Consider the following 24,204-nt stretch of genomic DNA (forward strand, 5'->3'; position numbering starts at 1 on the left):
GATACAACAGCTGTGCAAACCCCAAAAACCGGGCGAGTGACTTGGATCCGTCTGGGGAGTCTTTGAGCCTTGCTCCTCTCTCTGAGACTCATGTTATTGCGCTTTATCGCAGATGGTCTGTACGGTGCACATGTTCGGAAAACTCAAATCACTTGAAATATTGTTGACATTTAACGTGGCATTAATTGCTCTGGGCCTGTGGCCTGCACTTGCTTTGGGTAACGTGTTTATCTAGCAGAAGTCTTGGTGCAATTTGCTTATGCACATTAAACACAATTGGGCACATTTACTTACCAGGTCCACGGAGTCCCCCAAAAGTGTATTGCTGACTAAAATTGTGCGCCTGATATCCTGCATGTGTCGCTTCCCCGCTCAGGTCCGCCAGAGTTCACCATCTTCTTCCTGGTGCAGGTAAGTGCATTGTCTTGCGACACAATTTGAAAGTTAAATCCCGTGCTCAGTCCAAATCAGTCGGATCTTCCAACTGCCCGCCACCCGATTTCTGTTGCATGAAAGCTGCGCCAAAATCCTATCGCATGTGACACAATTCCAGGCCACCTGTTAAATGCCTGTCAAAGCCATGCAAAACCCGAATCCATTGGAAAGTCCGACGAAAGTTCGCGCGCTGACCCTTATTAAAATTTTTGCACTGGGAAAAAAAAAGGTGAGAGAATTCAAGTAGCTACAGTACAAGGAATGAGATAAAACTCTGTGACTCCAGATCTCTAAGAGCATGTTGAGACAATGCTAAAACCGTAACCAAATGGAGCTCGGGAGCAAAGGTAAGTATAAAAGTACTTTAGGTCCCATGTTGGGCACTAAACCACAAGTACATCAGGAGCTGTGTAGCTTGTAAGGTGTTAACCCCTAATCTATTTTAACCGAAAACCAAAATACTTTCTAAACTACACTTTATGTAGATAATATGCTAATGATCAACAGAGGCTACTGGGGCGTGGTGTAGCCTTTTGCTTCCAATGCCTGGATAGGCTACTCCACGTCCCAGTATTCTCTGCTGATAATTAACATATTAGCTAGATAAAGTGTAGCTTAGTTTAGAGAGTATTTTAGTAAAAAATAGCATCTTACCAGCAACCTACCATCAGATCTACCTTAATAGATAGATTTAATAATATATTTCCTTTTATATATTTCCATAGTATAATGCCCCCTTCCAATGGCCAACTCCCCTATGGACCCATATAATAACCCGTAAAACTCGGCAACATATGTGTCAGGCATCAGGGGTAGTGGACCCACTGAACTATCGCGGACAATGACATACGCCGACACCTGGGACCGGTATCTAAGTGGTACCTGGTTTTCACCAGAGCCCACCGCAAAGCGGGTTGCTCTTGCTGCCACGTGGTACCACCAGGTCTTTGCACAGGTGCGACTTTGTCTACGGTGGCAGCCAAGGTGAGGTACAGAGACGTTGAGCAGAATCGTAGTCGGGAACATGCAGAAGGTCAGGGCGGGCAGCACAGGATCAGAGTCGGGGACATAGCAAGGGTCAGGGCAGGCAGCAGAGGAGCGAGGTCAGGAACAGAACCGAGGTCACAACAAGAAATCACAATTACAGCGCAGGGCATGAGACAAGCTTTCTCTAAGGTACAAGGCACGAAGATCCGGCGGGGTGAGCAGGGAGAGGTGGGGTAATAAAGGATTCTGGGAAGGACTAGCACCAATCAGCGGTGTGCTTGCCCTTTAAATCCTCGAGAGCGGGCATGGACGCATACGTGCCCTAGGAGCCAGCAAGCAGAGAGGGGCACGTATTCAGGAAACAATACAGTGGTATGAATTTTGATGGTTAAATCATCCTGACAGGCTCCCTTTAAGGACCCTGGTAGCCTCACCCTACTAATTTTACTACAAGGGCATAAAATAGGACTATACAACAACAATTCATAGTACGGCTGCGTCAGAACCTTACATAATAACACAAATATAGATCCAATGACATTCTCCATCAGTTATTTAAAACCGTCATTGCCGTAAACTAGAAGTGACTACTCGGCTATGCGCTCATTCCCAGCAGGCGTTTGACCTGTAAGACTTCCAGAATGCTTGCTATGCCTGTCAGACCAGTCTGACATTTTCTATTTAGAGATCATACAGCTTGTGGGATCTGATTCATAAAAAGAAATGCCAGTGCCAGGATGGGGACATCTCATATGGGGTTTTTAGAGAAGCTTGACTTTTCAGTTTTATACTTTATGCTGCTTTGTAGGGTTGATATTTCATAAAAGGGTTGACTACGTATGTCATGTAGACATAAGGGAACCTGTCACATACTTTTACCCTTCAGCCCCCTCAGGTATAAAATGTCCACTCTAGAATTCCCTCCGTTATGTAAAATCTCACCCATAAAAAAAATCCCCTCCAAAGTCATGTAAAAATGAGCAGAGAAAGGGCATATTTTACCTGAGGTGAGCCAGACTCAGAGGACACATTGGGGCTCATTTACTAAGGGTCCGAACGCTGCACTTTCGGCGGGTTTGCCGCCGATCTCCGATTTGCGCCTAATTGCCCCGGGATTTTGGCGCACGCGATCGGATTGTGGAGCATCAGCGCCGGCTTGCATGCGACGGAAATCAGGGGGCGTGACCGCCGGAAAACCCAACGGATTCGGAAAAAACGCGGTATTTAAAAAAAAAATTGTGCCGCTTGACACGCACTTACAAGCACCAGGAAGAAGATGGTGAACTCGGTGGACCTCGGCGCAGCAGGGACACCTGGTGGATATCGGGTGCACAACCTTAGTGAATCCCGTCAGGATGCGAATCCACGTCGGACAAGGCGCCGCGTGATCGCGAATGGACCGGGTAAGTAAATGAGCCCCATTCACTTACCCGTCCGGAGGAGTTCACAGAAAGTAAATTGTCTGAAGATAATGCTCTGTGCCGCGATTCACTAAGATCATGCGCCCGATATCCTGCATGTGTCGCTTCCCCGCTCAGGTCCGCCGGAGTTCACCATCTTTTTATTGGTGCATGTAAGTGCATTGTCTTGCGACACAATTTGAATGTTAAATCCCGCGCTCAGTCTGAATCAGTCGGATTGTCTGACGGCACAACCCCCGGTTTGTGTCGCATGGAAACCAGCGCAGTTGTGCCACAAAAAGGATTGGGTGCGTCAAAATCCCAGCAAAGACACTTGTTAAATACCTGTCCAATTCCGTGTAATCCCATAAAAAGGCGCAAAGCCCAACAAAAGTGCAGCACAACCCTTAGTAAATGAGCCCCAGAGGTTTGAAGGGGAACATTAATTTAGATGCCTATATCTTAGACTTTACAGCATTGTTTTAATGAAGAGACTTTAAAGGAAACCTACCACTTGTAGTGGCAGGTTTCCGATGGAAATACCGGGCACCAGCTCAGGGTGAGCTGGTGCCGGAGCTTATTTTAGTTAGTGTTTTAAACCGCGTTATCGCGGTTTAAAACACTTTTTAAATGTTATAGCCGGCGCAGGCAGGTACGCGCTCGGCGCTTACCGTGCACACGGCTCTCATTCACTTCCTATGTAGCCGCTTACCGTGCGTGTACCTGCCTGCGCCGGCTATAAAGTTTAAAAAGTGTTTTAAACTGCGATACCGCGGTTTAAAACACTAACTAAAATAAGCTCCGGCACCAGCTCACCCTGAGCTGGTGCCCGGTATTTCCATCAGAAACCTGCCACTACAAGTGGTAGCTTTCCTTTAATCTTTCCAAACATATTTATATCTTTACCTATATATACAGTAGAAAGAAGTTTAAAAAAGTAAAAGATAAAAAAAAAATTAAAAACCTAAGTTTAAATCACCCCCCTTTCACTAGAGCTGATATAAAAATAAACAAAAAAATCATAAACATGTCAGGGATTGCTGCGTTCCAAAAGTCCTGATCTACAGTTATTCCCAGTGGTGAACCCCGTAACAGAAAATAGGAAATGCCCAAATCGCCTCTTTATTGCCATTTTGCAACTCAAAAAAATTGAAATAAAAAGTGATCAAAAGGTTGTATAGTCCAAAAAATTATAGGAATGAGAGTGTCAGCTTGTCCTGCAATAATATAACACCTGCGCCAAAGTGGGAAAAAATTCTTAGCATCAGAATATGGCAAAAGGAAGACATTTTTTTACACACAAAACGTTTTCATTTTTAAAAAATCTACTAAAACTTCCTAAAATTTTTCAATCCCGTAATCGCACCGGGAATAAAGTCGAGGTGTCGCTTGGATCTAACAGCATTTGGAATTTTTTTTCCTACTTCCCAGTACACGGCATAGAAAATTAAATACCACCGATAGGAAATTCAATTTATTAGCCACAAAATCAAACCTAACAAAGCTCTGTACACAGAAAAATAAAAAAGTTGTGGATTTTTGAAGGAAGGGAGCAAAAAGTAGAAACGCAAAAACGAAAAAGGGCATCAGCGGGAAGGGGTTAAAGTTACAGCAGAGAAGGTGGCAATAGACTTCTCGCTCTATGGATTAGGCAGCATAAAGGGAGGGGGTACAGAAAAGGAGGCATTACATAGTATGGGGGCGTTAAGGGAGGCATTATTCCTCTTTTTGGTGGGGTTCGGATGGGGGGAAGGTGAGAATTTGTGAATTGAAAATTTTTTGCTTTGTGGTTTATTTTAGCCATCGCAAAAATTCGAGAGGCATTGTTCCAAATCAGGTGACAGGTTCCCTTAAAGGAAATCTACCACCAGGATGAAGGGATTGCAAACCAAGCACACTGACATACTGGTGTGTGCCCCTTGTAGCAGGATCTCCTCTTCTTTAAGCTTCCAATGCCCTTGGTTTTAAGAAAAAAGATTTTTAATTATGCAAATGAGCCAAAGGGGCTCCAGGCTCCATTAACACCAATAGGGTCTGGAGCCCATCAGGTTCATTTGCATAATTTTAAAAGCATAAAAAAAAAAACAGGACATAAGATGCTAAAAGAAGCAGATCCTGCCAGACGGGGCACACACCAGTATGTCAGTGTGCTTGGTTTACAATCCTTCATCCTGGTGGTAAATTGCCTTAAAAATGAGTTTGCCAAGTCAATTATGGGATTTGGATCTCTCTCTATATAAATATATATACATATATTAAAAGTTTAGTGGCCATAGTGACTGTCATTCAGACTTGACGTATTAGTGACAGGCTTGAAGCCATATATTACTCGGTGACGTTTTATTCCAAACATTAATGAAAACACAAGAACCTCTGCCCACTTCAAAGATGGCGGCGGACCAATCTGACCAAACCGGAAGTGACGCTTTCTCCGCGTGTTGTTATGGATACAGACGCTGGTCACGCTCCTCCGACTGACTATGTCAACATGGAGAACAGGGGGAGCTCGGAAATATCGGCTTTGCCCGAATACGATGACCTGGCCGTGCAGGCTTATGTCCGAGAGATCGAGTTCAGGTAATGGAGGCCACAAACAGCTTCAGGAGTGTAAATGCCGTCACGTGATGCTGTACTAAACTACAACTCCCAGCGTGCACCTGGGGCAATATTTTGGGACAGAGGAGTCCCCCCTGTTGCTAGGATACGGCTCCCCTGATGATGGGTAACACCTGTGCTACTACTGTGCAGAGTATGGAGCAAGTCTGAGACAATTTTTTAGGGTGTCATTCATAGAAGTGATAAGACTGTAGCGCCTCTGTGATGCATGGACACCCTGAGAATGACAGGGGATCCTCAGGGAGCTGCCGTGTAATAGGAAACATACAAATAACATGGACAACTGGAGTCTGCACGTACAGAGACGCTCTTAAAGGGATCTTCCTACTAAGATATTGGCTCCCCGTGCAGGGGATATGGGGTTAATGGGGTTTTCTGGGATCAGAATTTTTTAATTAGTTGTGAGAACCAAGGCCGTCGTCACATTTCTGGGGTACATGCCTCATGAACATTGTCCATGCGGATAGCACAGACCAAGCACAGTGCAGAGGACGGGACTACAAGCATCATAGTGATATATGATAAAGGGAGTCCATGCTGTAATCATGAATATAGTACACATGGGGAAGAAGGGACTCCAGGTATCACATATCACCTTGATACTCGGTGTTCCTTCCCCAGCACTTTGGCCTGTCCGTGAAATCTGAAACCGAAGTACAAATAGTCTGACTTTCTTAAAAAACTGCAGGTCGAACACTCCAATCAGCAGAAAACATCACCTTAGTAGAAGAGAGCGGCGCGTACCCACCCCCACTACAATTCGGGGGATCCTCCCCCTTTGTCAAGCATCATTCTTAAAGACTTTGATGGTAGATTCCTTTAAGGAGGTTTTCTAGGCTCAACCCCAGCAGGGAAATATAATAATATTCTGTATAGTCAATGGGGGGCTGCGCTGTCAGAACTGGAATTATATGATATTTGATTTTTTTTATTCCCCTCCTACCCTGGCCTCCCATTGCTTTTATGGATCCATTGAAATTTTTGCCACAAATTAACAATGGAGAGAATGCAAAATATGCCTGTTACATGGGAATTTAGCGAGACATTCATCATAGAAAATGTTTTTTTATAAAAATTTTTTTTTACAAACTGCGTAATCCCTATTAAAAATCCACATTTTGTGACTTACCCCTGAGTGCCCCCTCAGCTCTGGTAACATCTTTGTATTGTATTACAGACAGACCATCTCCAATCAGCTCAGGGTCGGCCTCTACGAATCAGATCATTCCACACAGACCGAGGTCAGCGAGGTGGTGGAGATAAAGGAGCTGACCAGCATCATACAGTCTCTTACACAGGTCAGATTGTCAGAAAAAGTTGCAAGAATATACAAATGTATTGTACTAGAAAACTCCATGACGTAACCCTATACGTGTTGTAAATTAGAGGAAATCTACCATCAAAATCCATCATGATAAACCAGGGACACTTACAGGCACCGTGACTGTGATAATCTTCTTCATGACCTCCTTCTTTCCAAGAACAACTCTTAACATTATGCTATTGAGGGCTCTGGGGGGTGTTACCGAAGTCCCTCCATGCTGTAGCCTCACAGGCTGTTACACTTTCTCCCCCTCCCTTGCTTCCACGGCGCTTACCCATTACCTGTGCCTGTTGTAATCTCTCACATATAGTGTAACAACCTGTGACGCTACAGCACAGGGGGCTCTGGTAACACCCCCAGAGCCCTTCCGGCTCATTAGCATAATTTTCAAAAGTTGATTTTAGAAGAATGGAGGCCATGGATAGCAAATATAAGACGATTAGCACAGTCACGGTGCCTGGATCTTTCAGTAATGTCCCTGGTTTATCAGGATGGATTTTGATGTCCTTTAAACGGCTCTTCCGGGTTTTTTATTTGCAAACAGATACATCTGTTAGTTATTTCAATCTATTTGAATACAGGCGGACCCCTACTTAAAGGGGTTGTCCGAGAGTTGTGAAAAAAAAATAAAGGTGGCCGGAGGGGGCTGCTTAAAAAAAAAAAAGATCTACTTACCTTCCGGTGCCCTCCGGTGTCCCGCGCTGCTGTCGCTCTGATCATGGCCGCCGGAGCAGCACTGGATTCAGCGGCCGGCCGTGGCCATGCACGTCTATCCGTCCCTATTCACAGCATTGTGTATGGGGGCCGGATGGTTGTCGGATCCGACCGGAAGCTGTGTCCAGCACTACTCCGACGGCCATGTTTGTTTACATGGCGCCCGGACCGGAGCGACAGCAATGGGGACACCGGTGGGCGCCGAAAGATAAGTAGATCTTTATTTTTTTAAGCAGCGCCCTCCGGTCACCTTTAGTTTTTTTTCACAACTCTCGGACAACCCCTTTAAGAACACCCGACTTATAGACGACCCCCTAGTTACAAACGGACCTCTGGATATTGGTAATTACTGTACTTTAGCCTTAGGCTACAATAAACAGCTGTAACAGTTATCACAGGTGTCTGTAATGAAGCTTTATTGTTAATCCAGGTTCTGATGACAACCCAACATTTTTAAAACCCAGTAGTCACAGAGACCAAAACATTTTTTGTCTGGGGTTACAATTATAAAATATACAGTTCCGACTTACATAAAAATTCAACTAAAGAACAAACCTTGTACGTAACCTGGAGACTGCCTGTATACTATCCTTTATATTTAGCTCCTCTGCCCTGCTGACTGCAGTTTATCTTCACCATAGCGATTACCTCAACTATCATGAATACAGAGGTCACATTCACATTTTATCCCAGAAGAGTCATAATACTCCTCATTTTTGAGGAGTAATACGAATATATAACTCCTAGTTGTATATAATGTTAATAGACTATTGTTTTATATGTTTCTACTCTGTAATGTAATATTTTATTTGTATGTGTCCCCTATGGTTTGTAAAGTGCTGCAGAATATGATGGTGCAGGAGGGGTCGGCACTGCTGAGAGGTGCAAGCGTTCTGCGATCCTGCTGTTCAACAAGAAAACCACACCAAGCGTATTTATACGCATGCTGTTTCTTTGGTGGAGTAAATCAGCCTCTTCAAGCGTCATAGACGCTTGTAGAAGCATTATTGCGATCTCTGCAATGTTTCTGCGGCTCCTATGCAAATCTTGATGTCTTCATGGTTACAGACTACAAGGAAACCCTGTGTTGTCAGATCCTCCCTTCTGCTTGCCGCTTGTTGTTCCCCATCTTTTCCTGTTTCACAACTGTTCTGTCCTGTCTTCCTTTAGTCTCTTGACACATTGAAAAAAGAGGTCGCCTTGGAAAAAAATCTTCTACAAGTCGAATATGAGCAGAAAATTGAGGCTCAAACCCTGGAACTCTACAGTCGTATGAATGATACTGTGCGGGATCTTGAAATGGTTCACAAAAAGGTAACACACTTGTTAATGTATGTGGTGGATTTACTACTGCAGTGCACATCCACACAGTGCCAGGGATCTAAGGTAGAGGGGCTAAGGGTGATGTCACGCATGGCGTTTTTAGGCCGTCTTTGGGCCGTTTTTAGTTCAGATCGTAAAAAAACGCATCCGTTTTCGTCCGGTTTTCCGAATTTGCGCAAATAAAAACAGACAACAACGCATGCGTTTTCAAAAACGGATCCATTGAAAACGCACTAACTAAAAACGGCCTAAAAACGCTGTGTGTGACATCACCCTAACGCTGACCACAGCCGTACTATATAGGACTGCTTAAAGGGGTTTTACAGTTTTAATGAAGACCCTTGGGTGGTCTGGGCAGGCAGAAGATAAAAGAATGGGGCAAATTTACTTACCCGGCCGCTGGAGTTCACAGAAAGTGCACTGTCTGTTTATAATGCGCTATGCCGCGATTCACTAAGGTCGTGCGCCCGTTATCCTGCTTGTGTCGCTTCCCCACTCAGGTCCAACAGAGTTCACCTTCTTCTTCCTGGTGCATGTAAGTGCTTGGGCTTGTGACACAATTTGAAAGTTAAATCCCGCGCTCAGTCCGAATCAGTCAGATTGTCCGACGGCACGTCCCCCAATTTCTGTCGCATGAAAGCCAGCGCAGCAGCGCCAAAAAAAGGATCCCGTGCACCAAAATCCCAGCGCAGACACCTGTTAAATACCTGTCACAGCCTTGCAATCCCCGAAAAAGGCGCACAGTCCAACGAAAGTGAGCAGCGTGGCCCTTAGTAAATGTGCCCCAATGAGTATAGAATCACAGCAAGCAGGGATCTTGAATCCTCATAAGGAACTGAAATATTTGATAACTTTTAAGATTGGAAAGTCGCCTACGAGCTGTGAAGTATAAGGGTAGAAGTTTTAGTAACCGTTTTATTCAATTAAGATGCCGGTCAGAAAGCTGTCACAGATCCTTTCTTCCCACTGCCCTCTCATTGGCCAGTTAATGGAATGTCATTGGTCATCTTATTATTTGTTAGTTTTATAATCACGTATGTTAATTAATATGTTTTGCCCATTGTTAATATTTATGTTTTTGTCTTTTTATTTGTTTTTATGTGTTTTATGTAAAGCAATGTGATGCCTAAATTTTCCCTTAATAAATTATGTTATCTTACAATGCTGGGTTATTTTGAGGGTCGATTTGGGAGCTGGTAGATGTCCTTCATGAAGTGAAAATTAAGTATACTTATTATATTAGTTTATTATATTATATTTCCCCTTGCCCTGGCCTGCTGGGGGTGAGCATAGAAAACCCCATTTAAGGAATTCTACCATTAATATCAAGCATGATAAACCAGGGACATTACTCATAGATCCAGGCACAGGGACTGTGGTAATCTTCTTATATTTGTTATCCATGGCCTCCTTCCTTCTAAAATCAACTTTAAAATTTATGTTAATGAGGCAGAAGGCTCCTGGGGGTGTTACCAGACCCCCTCCATGCTGAAGCTTCACAGGCTGTTACATTGTCTCCCACTCGGCACATCCCCCTCCCTCTGGCCACAGTGAGAGGGGGGAAGTGCTCCTGCAAAATGTAACAGCCTGTGAAGCTACAGAACACTGAGGCTCTGGTAACACAAGAACCTTTCTGGCTCATTAGCATAGTTGTAAAAGTGGATTTTTGAAGGAAGGAGACCACGGATATCAAATATAAGAAGATTACCACAGTCCCGGTGCCTGGATCTATGAGTAATGCCCCTGGTTTATCAGGATGGGTTTTGATGGTTGATTTCCTTTAATGTAACATATTACACATATTATTGTCTACAATAATTGTATTATTGTACAGGGTATTACTTCTATGTCCCTCCCGTGTCACGTGGTTATAAGAAATTTTGACTATTTATACCAGTTTTTTTTTTTTTCACTCGTAGTTTTTTTTTAAATTAATTCTAAGACTTCTTTCTGTCTGTGATTTGTAGAAAGTTTCTACGCTCAGGAAAAGCTTTCAGCAGCAGCTGATCGATGCTCTGGCCGTAATAAGGTCTAAGTATGAGGTGAGTGCACGGCTCTGGGGGGGAAGGGGTCTGGTTCCTTCGCAGCTTTGTCAATGCAACTTTGTTTCCTTTATGATGAATTGACATATAATAAATAGCCTGTTGAGCTCTTCCCCATTGTGTCTGACTGGGATCTGTAACTTCATTTGCATATAATTTGCATTAGGGTACGTTCCATCTGAAAAATCCATGCCAAAATCCCTTTCTCATCTTAACCAATAGAATGCAATTGAGTCTTAAGATATTCCTTATATTCCAAACTGAATCCGGGGAGATGCTGCTCACAATATGGAGCATGTGAGTCAAAATATCCACATCGGAAAAACCGAAAGTGGATTTTGACCAGGTAATTGTCAAATGCCATCCTTATAGTTATCCCTGCTTGGATCCTCAGGTCCTTGGATTCATGTGGATGTTACTTACAGCATCTATGAATATTTTATTATTAGACCAAGTACCCCCATTTGTAACAGCGGTGTCCTCTTCTTACTCAGGAAAGGTTAAAGGAACAGCTCAAGGTGTTGACCCCCTCCTAGAAGCCTTATACTCTTCTAGCAGCATATTGTAGCGAAACTCTCAGTAATTTCCATCATACCTTTATTATTGCTGTCCATTATGACATTTTCAAGATATTCTCAGTCTAATCCGTATGCGAATGAGACAGTTGGTGCACCAGAGTGAGTCCTCAGCACCCGGAGCGCTGCTTTTTCCACCTAGATTACTTCCCTCTTCTTCCAGTGTTGCTCCTTGTTTCACACAAGACAATTCTCAAGTTTAGCAGAAGTATAGGATAGTTTTCCAGGCAGGAATCACAGTGCTCTGCTGATAAAGGCATGCTCTGGTGCACCAACTACCTCATTAGCATATGGATTAAAATGGGAATTTTCTCAAAAATGACATAATAGGCAGAGGTAATGAATAGAGTTTTTTTTAAAATCACAATGCATTTCCCTACAACAAGCTGCCAGAATATTTTAATGTTTGGGAGAGGTGATTGAGTTCCTTTAAATTCTCCAGATCTTGATGCATCTGTAGGATTTTGCAAGAAAAGCAGGTCCTATCCATCTTGGTCGTACTCCACAACCTCTCAGAGCACAGCACACAGCATACCTTCTTGTGCAGTCCATGTATACTGTAACTCACATAAAGTTACTGGAGTTGATAGTATATTTCTATTTATTATGGGTTTTTTTTTTTTTTTACAGAATCATTATAATGGGAGCTCAGAATTACTGAAACATGATGACTTTCATACAGATTCTGCAAAAATCCAGGAGTTACGAAGAAAGATCATTGAGAAAGACCTGGTAATCCAGTCACTGGAGGCCCAGATATCCGAAATGGTGGATAATGAGCCCCCTAAACAGGTAATAATGGTCATAGTTATGACCTGAATAGAAATAGGGAAACCTGAAAAAGTTTGCATAAATCGGTAGTCTGGTGCATGTACATAAGTAATAAATCTGTTTTTGGTCATTCTATCATTTATTTGTAACGTTTGTTAGCAGATTTCCACCCTTTAGAGCAGTGATGGCGAACCTTTTAGAGACCGAGTGCCCAAACTGCAACCCAAAACCTAATTACTTATCGCAAAGTGCCAGTACGGCAATTTAACCTGAAAACTGACGGTTTAGTTTAGAATCAATTTACACAGGACTGTCTGAGCTGGGATTCCAGCAGTCCTATACACACTGAAACGCCACTTTTACACCATTTTACATCACATAAAAGAGTAATAAAAAGTTATCAAAAGGTTACGCAGTCCTCAAAATGGTAGCAATGAAAACAACGGCTCATTAAGCAAAAAACCACCCCTCCCCAGCTCCGTACACTAAAGTTATCAGCGTCACAAGATGGCGAAACTATTTTCTTTTTTGTACACTGTTTTAATTATTGAAAAAGTATTAAAACACAATAAAACCTACAAATCTGGTATCACTGTGAGTTTACCGAACCAAAGAATAAAGGAGACAAATGATTTGGAGCGCACAGTGAAAGTATTAATATCCAGCTTCCCAGTACACGACATGGAATAATAAATGAGAAGTAAAATATGTTACGCAAAAAATAAGCCCTCACACAGATATAAATATATAAATGCGCATATAAATATATAATATAATATGCATATACATAAATACATACATAGAAATACATGTTACTTACTCTTTGGTTGTCCAAGGTGGCGGCCTTGCTGGCGGGCAGAAGTTCAGGTGTCTGTTGTTCCGGGGGGGTCAGTAGGGTAGATGGGCAGAGGGTGGGCGGCCAGAGTTAGGGCCGGGGGGGGGGTAATGCAACATCTGGAGTTCGGGGCAATGGGGTTATGAGTTCCAGGGGAGGGGGTGATGCAGGGCAGTGACCGGAATTGAGGGGGGGGGGGGGTAGTGAGAGCGGCCGGAGTTCGGGCAGGCAAATTGCAGTAGTGGGCGGAGTTTGGGCGGGGGGGTAGGGGTGCGATAGCGGGCTGGGTTTCGGGCGCGGGGGCTTGTGGTAGCGGCGCAGTGAGTTTCGGGCCGGTTGCTTAGGGGAGGGGAGGGGTGGGAGCGGGCAGGAAATCAGCCTCCTGCTGATCTATGCCCCGTGGATGCGCTGAGTTAAAAAAAAAAAACTCACCTCAGACTCGGCGTTCCTCCGGCTGATCACTGCAGCGCACACTGAGTAAGGTGCCCAGCGCTGGCAGCGTAATGACATCATTTCGCTGCCAGCGCTGGGACGCTTACCGTCTTGTGCGCTGCTGTGATTGGAGTGACAGAGCAGGAAGTGTCAGCACCCTGCTCTGTCATGGCTGCTAGCAGTATCGGAGCGCAGCTCCGATACTGCTAGCAGCCATGACAACCAGGTGTGGACAGTGGTTGTCCGCACCTGGCAGTGGTTAGGAGGATGGGGCGCGTGCCAGTAGTGAGGGCTCTGCGTGCCCTCTCTGGCACGCGTGCCATAGGTTCGCCATCGCTGCTTTAGAGGCTTCCCTCCCTCTCCATAGACTGTATGTGATAAACTTCTATCTGTGGCTGGTGGTGGAGATCTAGCTGCTGTGAATCACTGCTCCCACTCTTCTCTCCATGGACTGTATGTAATGTGACACCTCAATGAGCTTCTGTCTGTGGCTGGTGGTGGAGATCTAACTGCTGTGACTCATTGCTCCCGCTTCCTCTCCATAGACCATATGTAATCTGACACCTTAATGAGCTTCTGTCTGTGGCTGGTGGTGGATATTTAGCTGCTCTGACTTGCTGCCCCCTCCACCACCGATAGACTGTATGTAATCTGACACTTCAGTGAGCTTCTGTCTGTGGCTTGTGGTGGAGATCTATCTGCTATAACTCACTGCTCCCCCTCCCTCTCCATAGACTGTATGTAATCTGACACCTCAGTGAGCTTTGTCTGTGGCTAGCAGTGGAGATCTAGCTGCTGTGACTCACTGCTCCCCCTCCTTCTCCATAGACTGTATGTAATCTGACTCCTCAATGAACTTCTGTCTGTGGCTGGTGGCGGAGATCTAGCTGCTGTGACTCACTGCACCTTCTCCATAGAGTGCTGATTAAGCTGACACTTTAGTAAGCTTCTGTCTGTCTTCCTAGCGAGTTGGAATTGAGCAAAGATTTTAACTATAAGTGATTTTATCTGGAGGGGAGGGAACATGAGAAGCGCAAAGTGAAGGAAGAAGAACTTTGCTCTGATAACATATAATACAAATCCCTTAGTTTCTGACCAGTGAAAGATGACATCAGATGATACATTGTATTCTATGGGATCATCACGTCTCACATCAATCTCAGTGGATGAAGTCACTGATCAGAAGTAAGACCTGCCTGCGGCTGACATCGCTGACAGTGAAGTCATGGTGTGTATTAGGAGCTGGGGCATAGTTCTCAGCAGAGTCTCCTAAGTTTTAGCATGTCATAGTGAGAAACCACGGAGGCCAATGTAAGTGATATCCACTAGTGGATCTGTCTTAGAATGTCTCACAATGTCTACAATGGTTCATGCTTTGCTAATTGTTACTTGACTTTGCAGAAATGGGGACAGAGATGAGTATTCCCTGTAGTTTAAAGGGAACCTGTCACCAGAATTGACCCCATTAAACTACCAGTCCTTTCTATAATTCCCTCTTTTATGTGAAATCTCACTTGTTTACCTATAAAAAGTCATCTGAAAATGTGCAGAGAAGAGTCATATTTTAGAGTCCAGTTTATAGGCGGGTAGTGTCACTTCAGACGCTCCTATCTTCGGATCTATAGCTCCTAGGAACATGGGGGCACATTTACTTACCCGGTCCAGTCGCGATCCCGCAGTGCCTTGTCCGACGCTGATTCGGGTCTGCTGGGATTCACTAAGGTCCGTGCACCCGATATCCACTAGGTGTCGCTGCTGTGCCGAGGTCCGCTGGAGTTCACCTTCTTCTTCCTGGTGCATTTGCGACACATGGTTTTTTAAATTCTGCGGTTTTTCCAAATCCGTCGGGTTGTTCGACAGCCAGGCCCCCCGATTTCTGTCTCGTGAAAGCCAGCACCGATGCGCCAAAATCCGGGCAATTCTGTGCAAATCGGAAATCGTCGGGAAACCTGTCAAAAGTGCGCAATTCGGACCCTTAGTAAATGAGCCGGCTTGTGGTTCTGTGTTCTACAGAACCAAAGATGCAGACAGTTATAGAAATGGATATTTATCTGCAGCTTGAACTTCTAACTATATCTTAATCTACCTGTATCGTTGGCTCTGTAGCTCCCAGAATCACAGGTTTACGATCTAGAAGAGAAGATTGCTATCTTTAATGTGAGACCAAAATTCTAGGTGCTACAGAACCATAGATAGCAGCAATTTCCCTGCAGCCTCTAAACTTGACTCATCTTAGGCAAAATATCACTCTTCTATTCTCATTGTCTCCGGACTTTGGAGGGGATTTTTTTTTTTATGGATAAACGGGTGAGGTTTCACATAAAAGAGGGAATTCTAGAAAGGACATTTCATACCTGACCTGAGGGGGTTGTTAAAGGTTCCCTTTAAAGGGGTGTTCTGAGACAAAAATATTTATAGGATAAGGCACCAATATCAAATTAGTGGGGCAGCACCGGCAGTCGCACTTATCAGCCCCTTTTGCCCTCCATTGTCTAACATAAACTTCTGACTTCTCTTCATGAAGTGTTACACTTCCATACATGTGATAACATCTCTCAATTGTTGTGTTTTTCTCTCAGTGCTTCATTTATAACCCGCCTGATGACGGGTCCTGTGTACCCTGCAAACCTCCAGCAAACTTTTCTGGTTCGACAATTTTACACAAAAGTTTTTAACATCATGGAAGAATTTTTATCACTGTTCTTAGCAGCCACCACTCAGAGAATGGAACAGGAATCAGATAGCGCCGGTCCCTGTGTAGTGGCTGAAACAAGCCAAATGAATTAAAGGGCATCTACCACCAGGATGTAGGATTGTAAACCAAGCACACTGACATACTGGTGTTTGCCCCCTCTGGCAGGATCTGCTCTTCTTTTAGCTTCTTATGCCCTGGTTTATACAAAAGAAGGCTTTTAAAATTATGTAAATTTATGCGGGGCTCCAGACTGCATAGGTTTTAATGGAGCCTGGAGCCCCTCAGGCTCATTTGCATAATTTGTAATTTTTTTTTATTTTTTCTTAAAAACAAGGTCAAAGGAAGCTAAGTGAAGAGCAGATCCTGCCAGAGGGGACACTCACAACCATTCAAGTTTACTTGTTTTACAATCCTTCATCCTGGTGGTAGATTTACTTTAACAATGGCCTGTAGTAACATGGTCTGACCACTGCACAGAGAATGGCGCTGCCTGCTGAAATTTTTTTAGTTCAACAGCTGTGGAGGGACAAATGTTGTATCCCTACCGATGTGCTAAGTTTTTAAATTTTAACATGCAAAACACTCTCAAGAGAACATATATATATACACACACACACACAGGATATATCACTCTACAACTGATTACCGAGTTTCGAACTTTGGAGCAACATTTTTAATAATCGGGAGTTTCATAAAACTCATCCTTGAGGTTTATATTCCCAGTACAATTGCGCCCTCTTGTGGTTATTCCAGTAATACATCTCAATAAGAGCTTCAGCAGTTCTGCCCTGATCAAAAGTGATGTAAATGGTTAGCAATGAAACAATTGCCATCTGCTATAATGGTAGATGACTTTGGCCTCCGGACTTGAGGAAACTTCTTAGAGCTTCATATTGTGGCTGTTTAGATTGTGTTTAGCAGTAAGTGAAATACCTGATATAGGTAGTTCGGAATAAGTTCATCTTGTTCATGAACAGATACCCACGATTACATTACAGACATACACATAGGCCACATGTACCTAGATGTAAGAAAGATCCAAAATATGTTACACTATGGGGGAAATTTATAACGCCCCCCCCCCCACCCCCCTCCCCCTAGTCTCACCGTCGGACAGCGCGGCCGCTGGGCATAACTATGCCAGGTCTGACCTGGCATAGTTTTGTCTAAAAAAATTTAAAAAGTATGCAAGCACAAGGCAGGAATGCCCCATGCCCACCCATTCTACCAGCAGTGGTGCCCTCTACAAAGCACTGCTAATTCTCCCCCTATATGGGTTCTTTAATTTTTGTGTGTTATTGCACATACATCCCAACTCTTGGGAAGTTAAAATAGGAAGACATGTTGAAAAAGATTGGAGGTACCGAGCCCGACCCCTAACCCCACCCCCTAATGTGCCCACCAAGGTTAACTACACTCTATAGTGATCCGAACACAATATTATTCCGCAATTCTTGTGGCTTCCCCTTATAATACCGCATAATTTGACTCACTACTACCCCCTTGCCTTTAGTCCTGATATATTATATCCCCCTCTTTCATAACGCTCCTTTAATATCTATTATTCTGCTGGTTCTCATTTAAAATGACTTATTTCTGTGCCTCCTTATAATTTCTGTACCCCCCCCCCTTTCTGTAGTCCTCTGAATCAGTTTCATGCTGTATTATTCATTCTGTAGCTCACAGAACCACAATTCGGATGCTTTTTCAAAGATAAGATTCTTATCTTTACAATGACACCAGTATCTCCTCCCAGCTACCATAAAATCTGAGATAGGGGCGTCTGAAGTGACACTGCCCTTGCAGCCTTTAAAAGTGACTCGTCTCAGGCAAAAAAGTGACTCCTCTCAGCTCATTTGCATATAATGTTGGAAGCATTTTTATTTATTGGTAAATAGAGGAGATTTTACATAAAAATCTGGTGACGGGTTCTCATTAAAGGCTGCTAAGTATCTATTAAAAAAAAAAAATCAAAGCCCGATATAATGCAGAAGTGACTTTGATCATTCAGAAATTACTTTTATTAAAAAAAAAAAAATTCCAAAAAATTCTCTTGCATGTCAAGTTTTTTACAAATTAGGAAAAAATAATCAAAATCTTGTCTTATAAATGAGGACTGTGCAGGTTTCTTCATCGCTATCTGATAAATCCTTCATCTTTCTATCACTGATACAGAACATTCGTGACGCCATTGATAACGGTATTGGATTAATATCCAAGCGTCCTCGCTCTTACCATCTAATCTAGCTTTTCCGTTTTTTTGGTTTAACCCCATTGGCTCTCGGCTTCAATAAGTCAAAATCTACTGCTGTGGACAGATGGCGCAGAGAATGCGATAACAAAACCCGAAAATTAAAGTGTAACAGATGACTGTAGCTACACAGGACGGTCTCTTTGTTCATCTTGCTAATGAGCATCTTCATAGAGAGAGGGGACGGAATAGTTAATGACATGCAGTACCCCCGCTGCGACAGATGATGGCGCAAGAGATAAACGTTAGACGCAACCGCCTTCTGTATTGTCTCAGTATTTACAGGAATTAGGAAAGAAAGGAAACCCCTACAATAGCTGCAGAGCCACAAAGTGGTATTGCTGCAAAACTGGGAACAGTATTAGTTCTGGTTTACACAAAAATCATAATTTTTTTTTTTACTTTTATTTATTTTTTTGAATTTTTTTTTTTAAGCCCCTGGAGATTACCTTAAATCAGAAAGGAAATTTAAAAAAAAAAAATGACCTTCCTGTCCTCCCGGGGATCCAGCTCCTCCCTGTCCCTCTTTACATATAGATGATAATTGACCACTGCAGCCCCTGATTGGTCACTTCCAGTGCTAATGGCAGATGCACCGATATTATATACTATAGTAATACAGCGTGTCACTGCTGTTCCCAGGATGACTGCCGTTGATCAGAGAAACAGATTGGTAAGTAACCTTGGTTTACTAGTCAAGGATTGTAGCTTCTCCGCGTGCACTAGGAAAATATCCTCACACTGCTGTGCATTCGCCTTTCTGAACTGCTCCACACACCAACTCCTATGCTATGTGTGAACAGAAGCCTTCTATAGCTTTTATTCAGGTTCGAATGAAGGGGTTGTGATGCACAGAGCTAAGAGCACATCACAAGTCCAGCTACAATCCTGGAATATAAATCCAAACCAGTACAAATCAAGGGTTACATATGTCATACGCCAACGTTTGATGGTTCCCCACTCCACGGAACATGCCTGATCTATCAGGAGGCTCTGGCCCCCTGATAAATACGCTGCGTCGGGGCACTTTTACCCCAGGTTTGGGCTTACAGACTAGGGCACAGGTTGTAGGCACTGTGCAGGCGTGGTATGTTCACACGTTGCGCCAGCCCATCACTGCCCCTTCCCGTTCCGAAGTAGAGGGTGAGGTAGACTCTCTCTGAAATGACGACCATGCAGAGCAATGTGATACAGTCAGGGCCATTGTTAGGGTGTGGCAAACTGGGCATTTGCCCAAGGCCCCCTGTCCGAAAGAGGCCCCCTACAAGTGGATTTTTGTGGGCAGAGGATGTATTGCTCTTTTATTACCCCTTGGTTGAATGCCCGGGTGAAGATGCTTATCATCTATCTCCTGTCTATATATCTTTCATTTAGTTATCTATCTCCTATAATTTGTCTATTTCCTATCTATATATCTGTCTATCTAACCATTTATCTATCTATCTCCTATCTATCTATTATCTATCATCTATCAGTTGATCTCCTATAACATTCTCCTACAGTCCCATATTACAGGTACTTACCTACTACTGTGTGTAACTACAAAGTGTTATTATTGTGCAGGGCTAGAGGAGCCTCTTACTGACTGTGACTGCTCATAAAATCTAAACCGATCTTAAACCGGCCCTGGATGCAGAGTGTATGGTCTGAACACAGTCTGACCCCCACCCCTTTAACCTCTGGGTATGATGCTGACCACATGCACTCAGCTTTATCGGTCGGTCATGGTGAGGCCTGATCTGAACGGATCCCGTCTTGTTTCACCTCTTTATGGTCTTGGCCATCTTCATGTAGACATTCCGAGAGTTCATTGCCAGTACAGGCGGTCCCCTCTTAAGAACACTCGACTTACAGACGACCCCTAGTTACAAACGGACCTCTGGATATTGGTAATTTATTGTACTTTAGCCCTAGGCTACAATGATCAACTGTAACAGTTATCACAGGTGTCTGTAATGAAGCTTTATTGTTAATCCTGTTTCTTATGACAACCCAACATTTTTAAAATCCAATTGTCACAGAGACCAAAAAAATTCTGGCTGTTACAATGATAAAATATGCAGTTCCGACTTACATACAAATTCAACTTAAGAACAAACCTACAGACCCTATCTTGTATGTAACCCGGGGACTGCCTGTAACTACTATGAGAGCCATAACACCAAATGTAACTCACCTGCACCCCATTCTCACCCAGGGGTGCATGAGGCGAGTCCAGCCTCTTACCTCAGGCAGCACCACCTGTAACAAGATAAGGGGTGCCGCCAACTGCTAAAAATCAGGACTGACACCTAAAAATAGTGAAGAAAATAACCTGATGTTATGGGAGAAGAGAGGATTACCTCTGGATTCATTCACAAAGCAGTTTTCAAAGCAGGTGTGGGTCATAATGGAAGAGAACATATCATTAAGAGAAGCTGCTCCTCCTCTTTTTTTTAACTCCACTTCTGGTTTGGATATCAAAAACTGCATCTGAAAAACTGAACTTGAGAATGCACCCTCAGAGTGGTGGCACGCGTTAGCGTTTTGAACCCGTTTTTAGGCAGTTTTTAAGCAGTGTGTTAAAAAATGCATGCGTTTTTTTGACCATTTTTGTCAGTTTTCCAATTATCTTAATTAAAATAATTAGGAAAAACGGTCAAAAAACAGATGCGTTTTTTAAAAAAGCAAGCATTTTAAAAAACATGCGTGCATTCTTTTAACGGATAGCTTAAAAACAGGTTCAAAACGCCACGTGTTCCACCACCCTCAGGCAGCAGAGAGTTTAGAACCAACCCTGTTCACGCCTAAGAACTTGTAACACCAGTCACATGACACCGGGGAGGGAAAGAGGCTAATTTTGCACAATTTTGTTTAGACATTTAGGGACATCTCTCACCAGGATGAAGGACTGTAAACCAAGCACACTGACATACTGGTGTGCGTCCCCTCTGGTAGGATCTGCTGTTCTTTTAGCTTCTTATGCCCTTGTATTTATGAAATGTTGTTATGCTCTTACAAATGATGCAAATGAGCCTGAGGGTCTCCAGGCTCCATAGGTGTCCATGAGCCCTTAGGCTCATTTACATAATTTTTAAAACCTTTTTTTCATTAAAAGCTGAAAGGTAAAAGCTAAAAAATGAGCTGATCCTGCCAGAGGGGGCACACACCAGTATGTCAGTATGCTTGGTTTACAGTCATTCATCCTGGTGGTAGATGTCCTTAAAAAAATCAGAGAGGCTGTTACCTAGGAATCCTCAGCTGTGTGACATCACCGTCACATCACCTCTGTGTGCATGAGGCCTTATACTGATGTCCTATCCTGAGTGTTTAGTACTCATAACAGCCCCCAGCCCCTAAGCTCTAGCGGTGATTATATTATCCTATCTAATATATAAAGCTGAATGTGGGGTGTGTGTATGTCCGCTACAGGAATCTGCACCATGGCGTTTACAACAACCAAATTTTGCACAGCCGCTCTCTGTGACTCAGGGAATGTCATAGGCAACAGTTTTCTCAGACACTTCTGGTAAATCCCCCCATAGACAAAGTTACTGTCAGATACAAAGATAGTCAGAGTCAGTCGAAGACAGAGACAAATATAGAGACGGTCACAGGCAGTCATGGTCAGAAAAAGACAGAGAAAACCAAAGTCAGAGACAAAGACAGTCGAAGAAAGAGACAGACGGAGATAGATAGAGAAAACCAAAGTCAGGCAATCAGATCAAAGACAGTCGGAGACAGACAGAGACAGTCAATCAATCAGAGACAGAAACAGTCAGAGACGTTAATCAGAGACAGAAACAGTCAATCAGAGACAGAAACACTCTGAGACAGTCAGAGAAAACCAAAGTCAGACAATCAGACAAAAGAGACAGTCAGAGAAAGTTAATCAGAGACAGTCAATTAGAGACAGAAATAGTCAGAGACAGTCAGAGAAAACCGGAGTCAGAGACAGACAGAGATAGTCAGAGACAGACAGAGATAGTCAGAGACAGACACAAAAACAGAAAGTCAGAGACAGACACAAAAACAGAAAGTCAAAGACAGAGACAGTCAGAGACAGACAGAGATGGTGAGAGACAGTCACGGACAGTTGGAGACAGAGACACTCAGAGACAGAGACACTCAGAGACAGAAACAGTCAGAGACAGTCAGAGAGAGATACAAATAAAATATTTTTGTTAACCCATTCTATTTTGTTATATCTAGTAGCAGTTATTTCCTATCCTGGGCAATCCCGGGAGTTACAGTTAGTTGATATATAAAACTATTCTTTTCATACTATAACTATTGTTACTGTATTAGTCCTATAATATAATATAATACAATTCCATATAACATAGCGGCTGTCATTAGTAGGTGCAGGACGGAGTCTAGACGGCTATAACACGGCATCTTCTCTAAGTCTGTGAATGAGTCCAGTGAATTAGGCGATCAGTGACCGCATGAGGCTCCTTCATCATAGAAGTGGCAAGAACGGCAACAAAAAGCCTTCACATAATAAAAATGCTAATGAGCGCTTTACTAAAATGATAACTTTTTAAGCCCATTGTGGGGCGTCCTCCTGAAGCCGTCTTACAAGGTAATCGCTGTTTGCTCAGAGACTTGCGGTGAAGTTCTCAATAGGCTGAGACGCCTGCACGGAGCTCCGTGTGACAAGCATGCAAAGCCACGTTAATGTGCAGAATATAAATGGCCTCCGGGAGGCTGCAACGACCATGTAAAAAGCCAACTGTGCCGCTATCTGTGGGCCTGATGGACTCCATGCGGCTTCCAGGCTGAAAACTTCAGCGCTTTGACATGTGATGTGCTCCTTGTGACACCAGCAGCAATGTCACAGAGGAGCGGCACAAAGACAACAAGCCCCCCCTCCCCTACCCTGCCTGACGCAACCCCCCAGCGTTGTCCCAGGCCACAAAACTTCTGGCTTTTGCCTAGTGACGAGCAAACGTCGTCCTAAACCCAAGTGTGGGAGTATAGCCCCAGCTGCCTTCTTGGACACAGCCCCCATAATAAATTGACCTGAATGATGAGGGGGCGCACAAAACAGTATGATGAGCATTATCCCTGTCCCCATGTGAGTATGGGCTTTGTATGTCATGTACTGGAGGCTTTCAGCGCCTCTCCCCATTCATATTTAGATATGGAAATTATATGACGAGCAGGCCGGATAATTATCACTGCTCAGCGGCTGCCGGGGGAGGGGGGGGGAGACCCCTTTGTTTCGACCCCTTAAAATAAAAAGAGCTTCTAATATTGCAGATCATTTACCAATCAGAAGATGACGGCGAGAAAGAGAAGCTGCAGGAAGAGAACAAGGAGCTAAAAGACAAGACGGATTCACTGCAGGACACGATCCACCAGCTGGAAATTGCTCTAAAGGAGAGAGACAGACACATCCAGGCGTTAGGTAATATTGGGGTTCTCAGTGTGTACAACAATGGACCACTGCTTGCTGTCAGTGAACGAGTTAGTAAAATTCACAAGGATCTAATACTCCTTATAACTGACGTTTTGCTACATTGTTGCAATACACAGCAATGCCTAAGGGTAGGCCGACCTAGGTGCAGGGAGGAGATCATGTGCTTATACTTTTTTTAAAGGGCATTAAAGACAACCATGATAAACCAGGGCCACTTACTCATAGATCCAGGCACCTTAGCTGTGGTAATCTTGTTACATTTGTTACCCATGGCCTCCTTCCTTCTTAAATCAACCTTTTAAATTATGCTAATGAACTAGAAGGGCGTTACCAGAGCCCCTCCGTGCTGTAGCTACAAGTCCCTTTCCATTCTCATACACTTCTATGAAAAGGCCTGCTT

General features: G+C 43.7%; 1 protein-coding gene across 1 annotated transcript in view; it reads left to right on the top strand.

Annotated features, from left to right (window-relative positions):
• The first annotated feature begins 5,247 nt into the window (after positions 1–5,247).
• Positions 5,248–24,204, top strand: part of C5H10orf67 (chromosome 5 C10orf67 homolog) — a 71,644-nt gene continuing 52,687 nt past the window's right edge. The window contains exons 1-6 of the mRNA XM_072154175.1: positions 5,248–5,399; positions 6,616–6,736; positions 8,647–8,790; positions 10,767–10,841; positions 12,047–12,208; positions 23,645–23,792. Coding sequence (XP_072010276.1) covers positions 5,266–5,399; positions 6,616–6,736; positions 8,647–8,790; positions 10,767–10,841; positions 12,047–12,208; positions 23,645–23,792 — 784 coding nt within the window. The 5' untranslated portion in view covers positions 5,248–5,265. The remainder of the gene's footprint in view (positions 5,400–6,615; positions 6,737–8,646; positions 8,791–10,766; positions 10,842–12,046; positions 12,209–23,644; positions 23,793–24,204) is intronic.

Source organism: Engystomops pustulosus, chromosome 5 (genome assembly GCF_040894005.1).
Source record: "Engystomops pustulosus chromosome 5, aEngPut4.maternal, whole genome shotgun sequence".
Classification (NCBI taxonomy): Eukaryota; Metazoa; Chordata; class Amphibia; order Anura; family Leptodactylidae; genus Engystomops; species Engystomops pustulosus.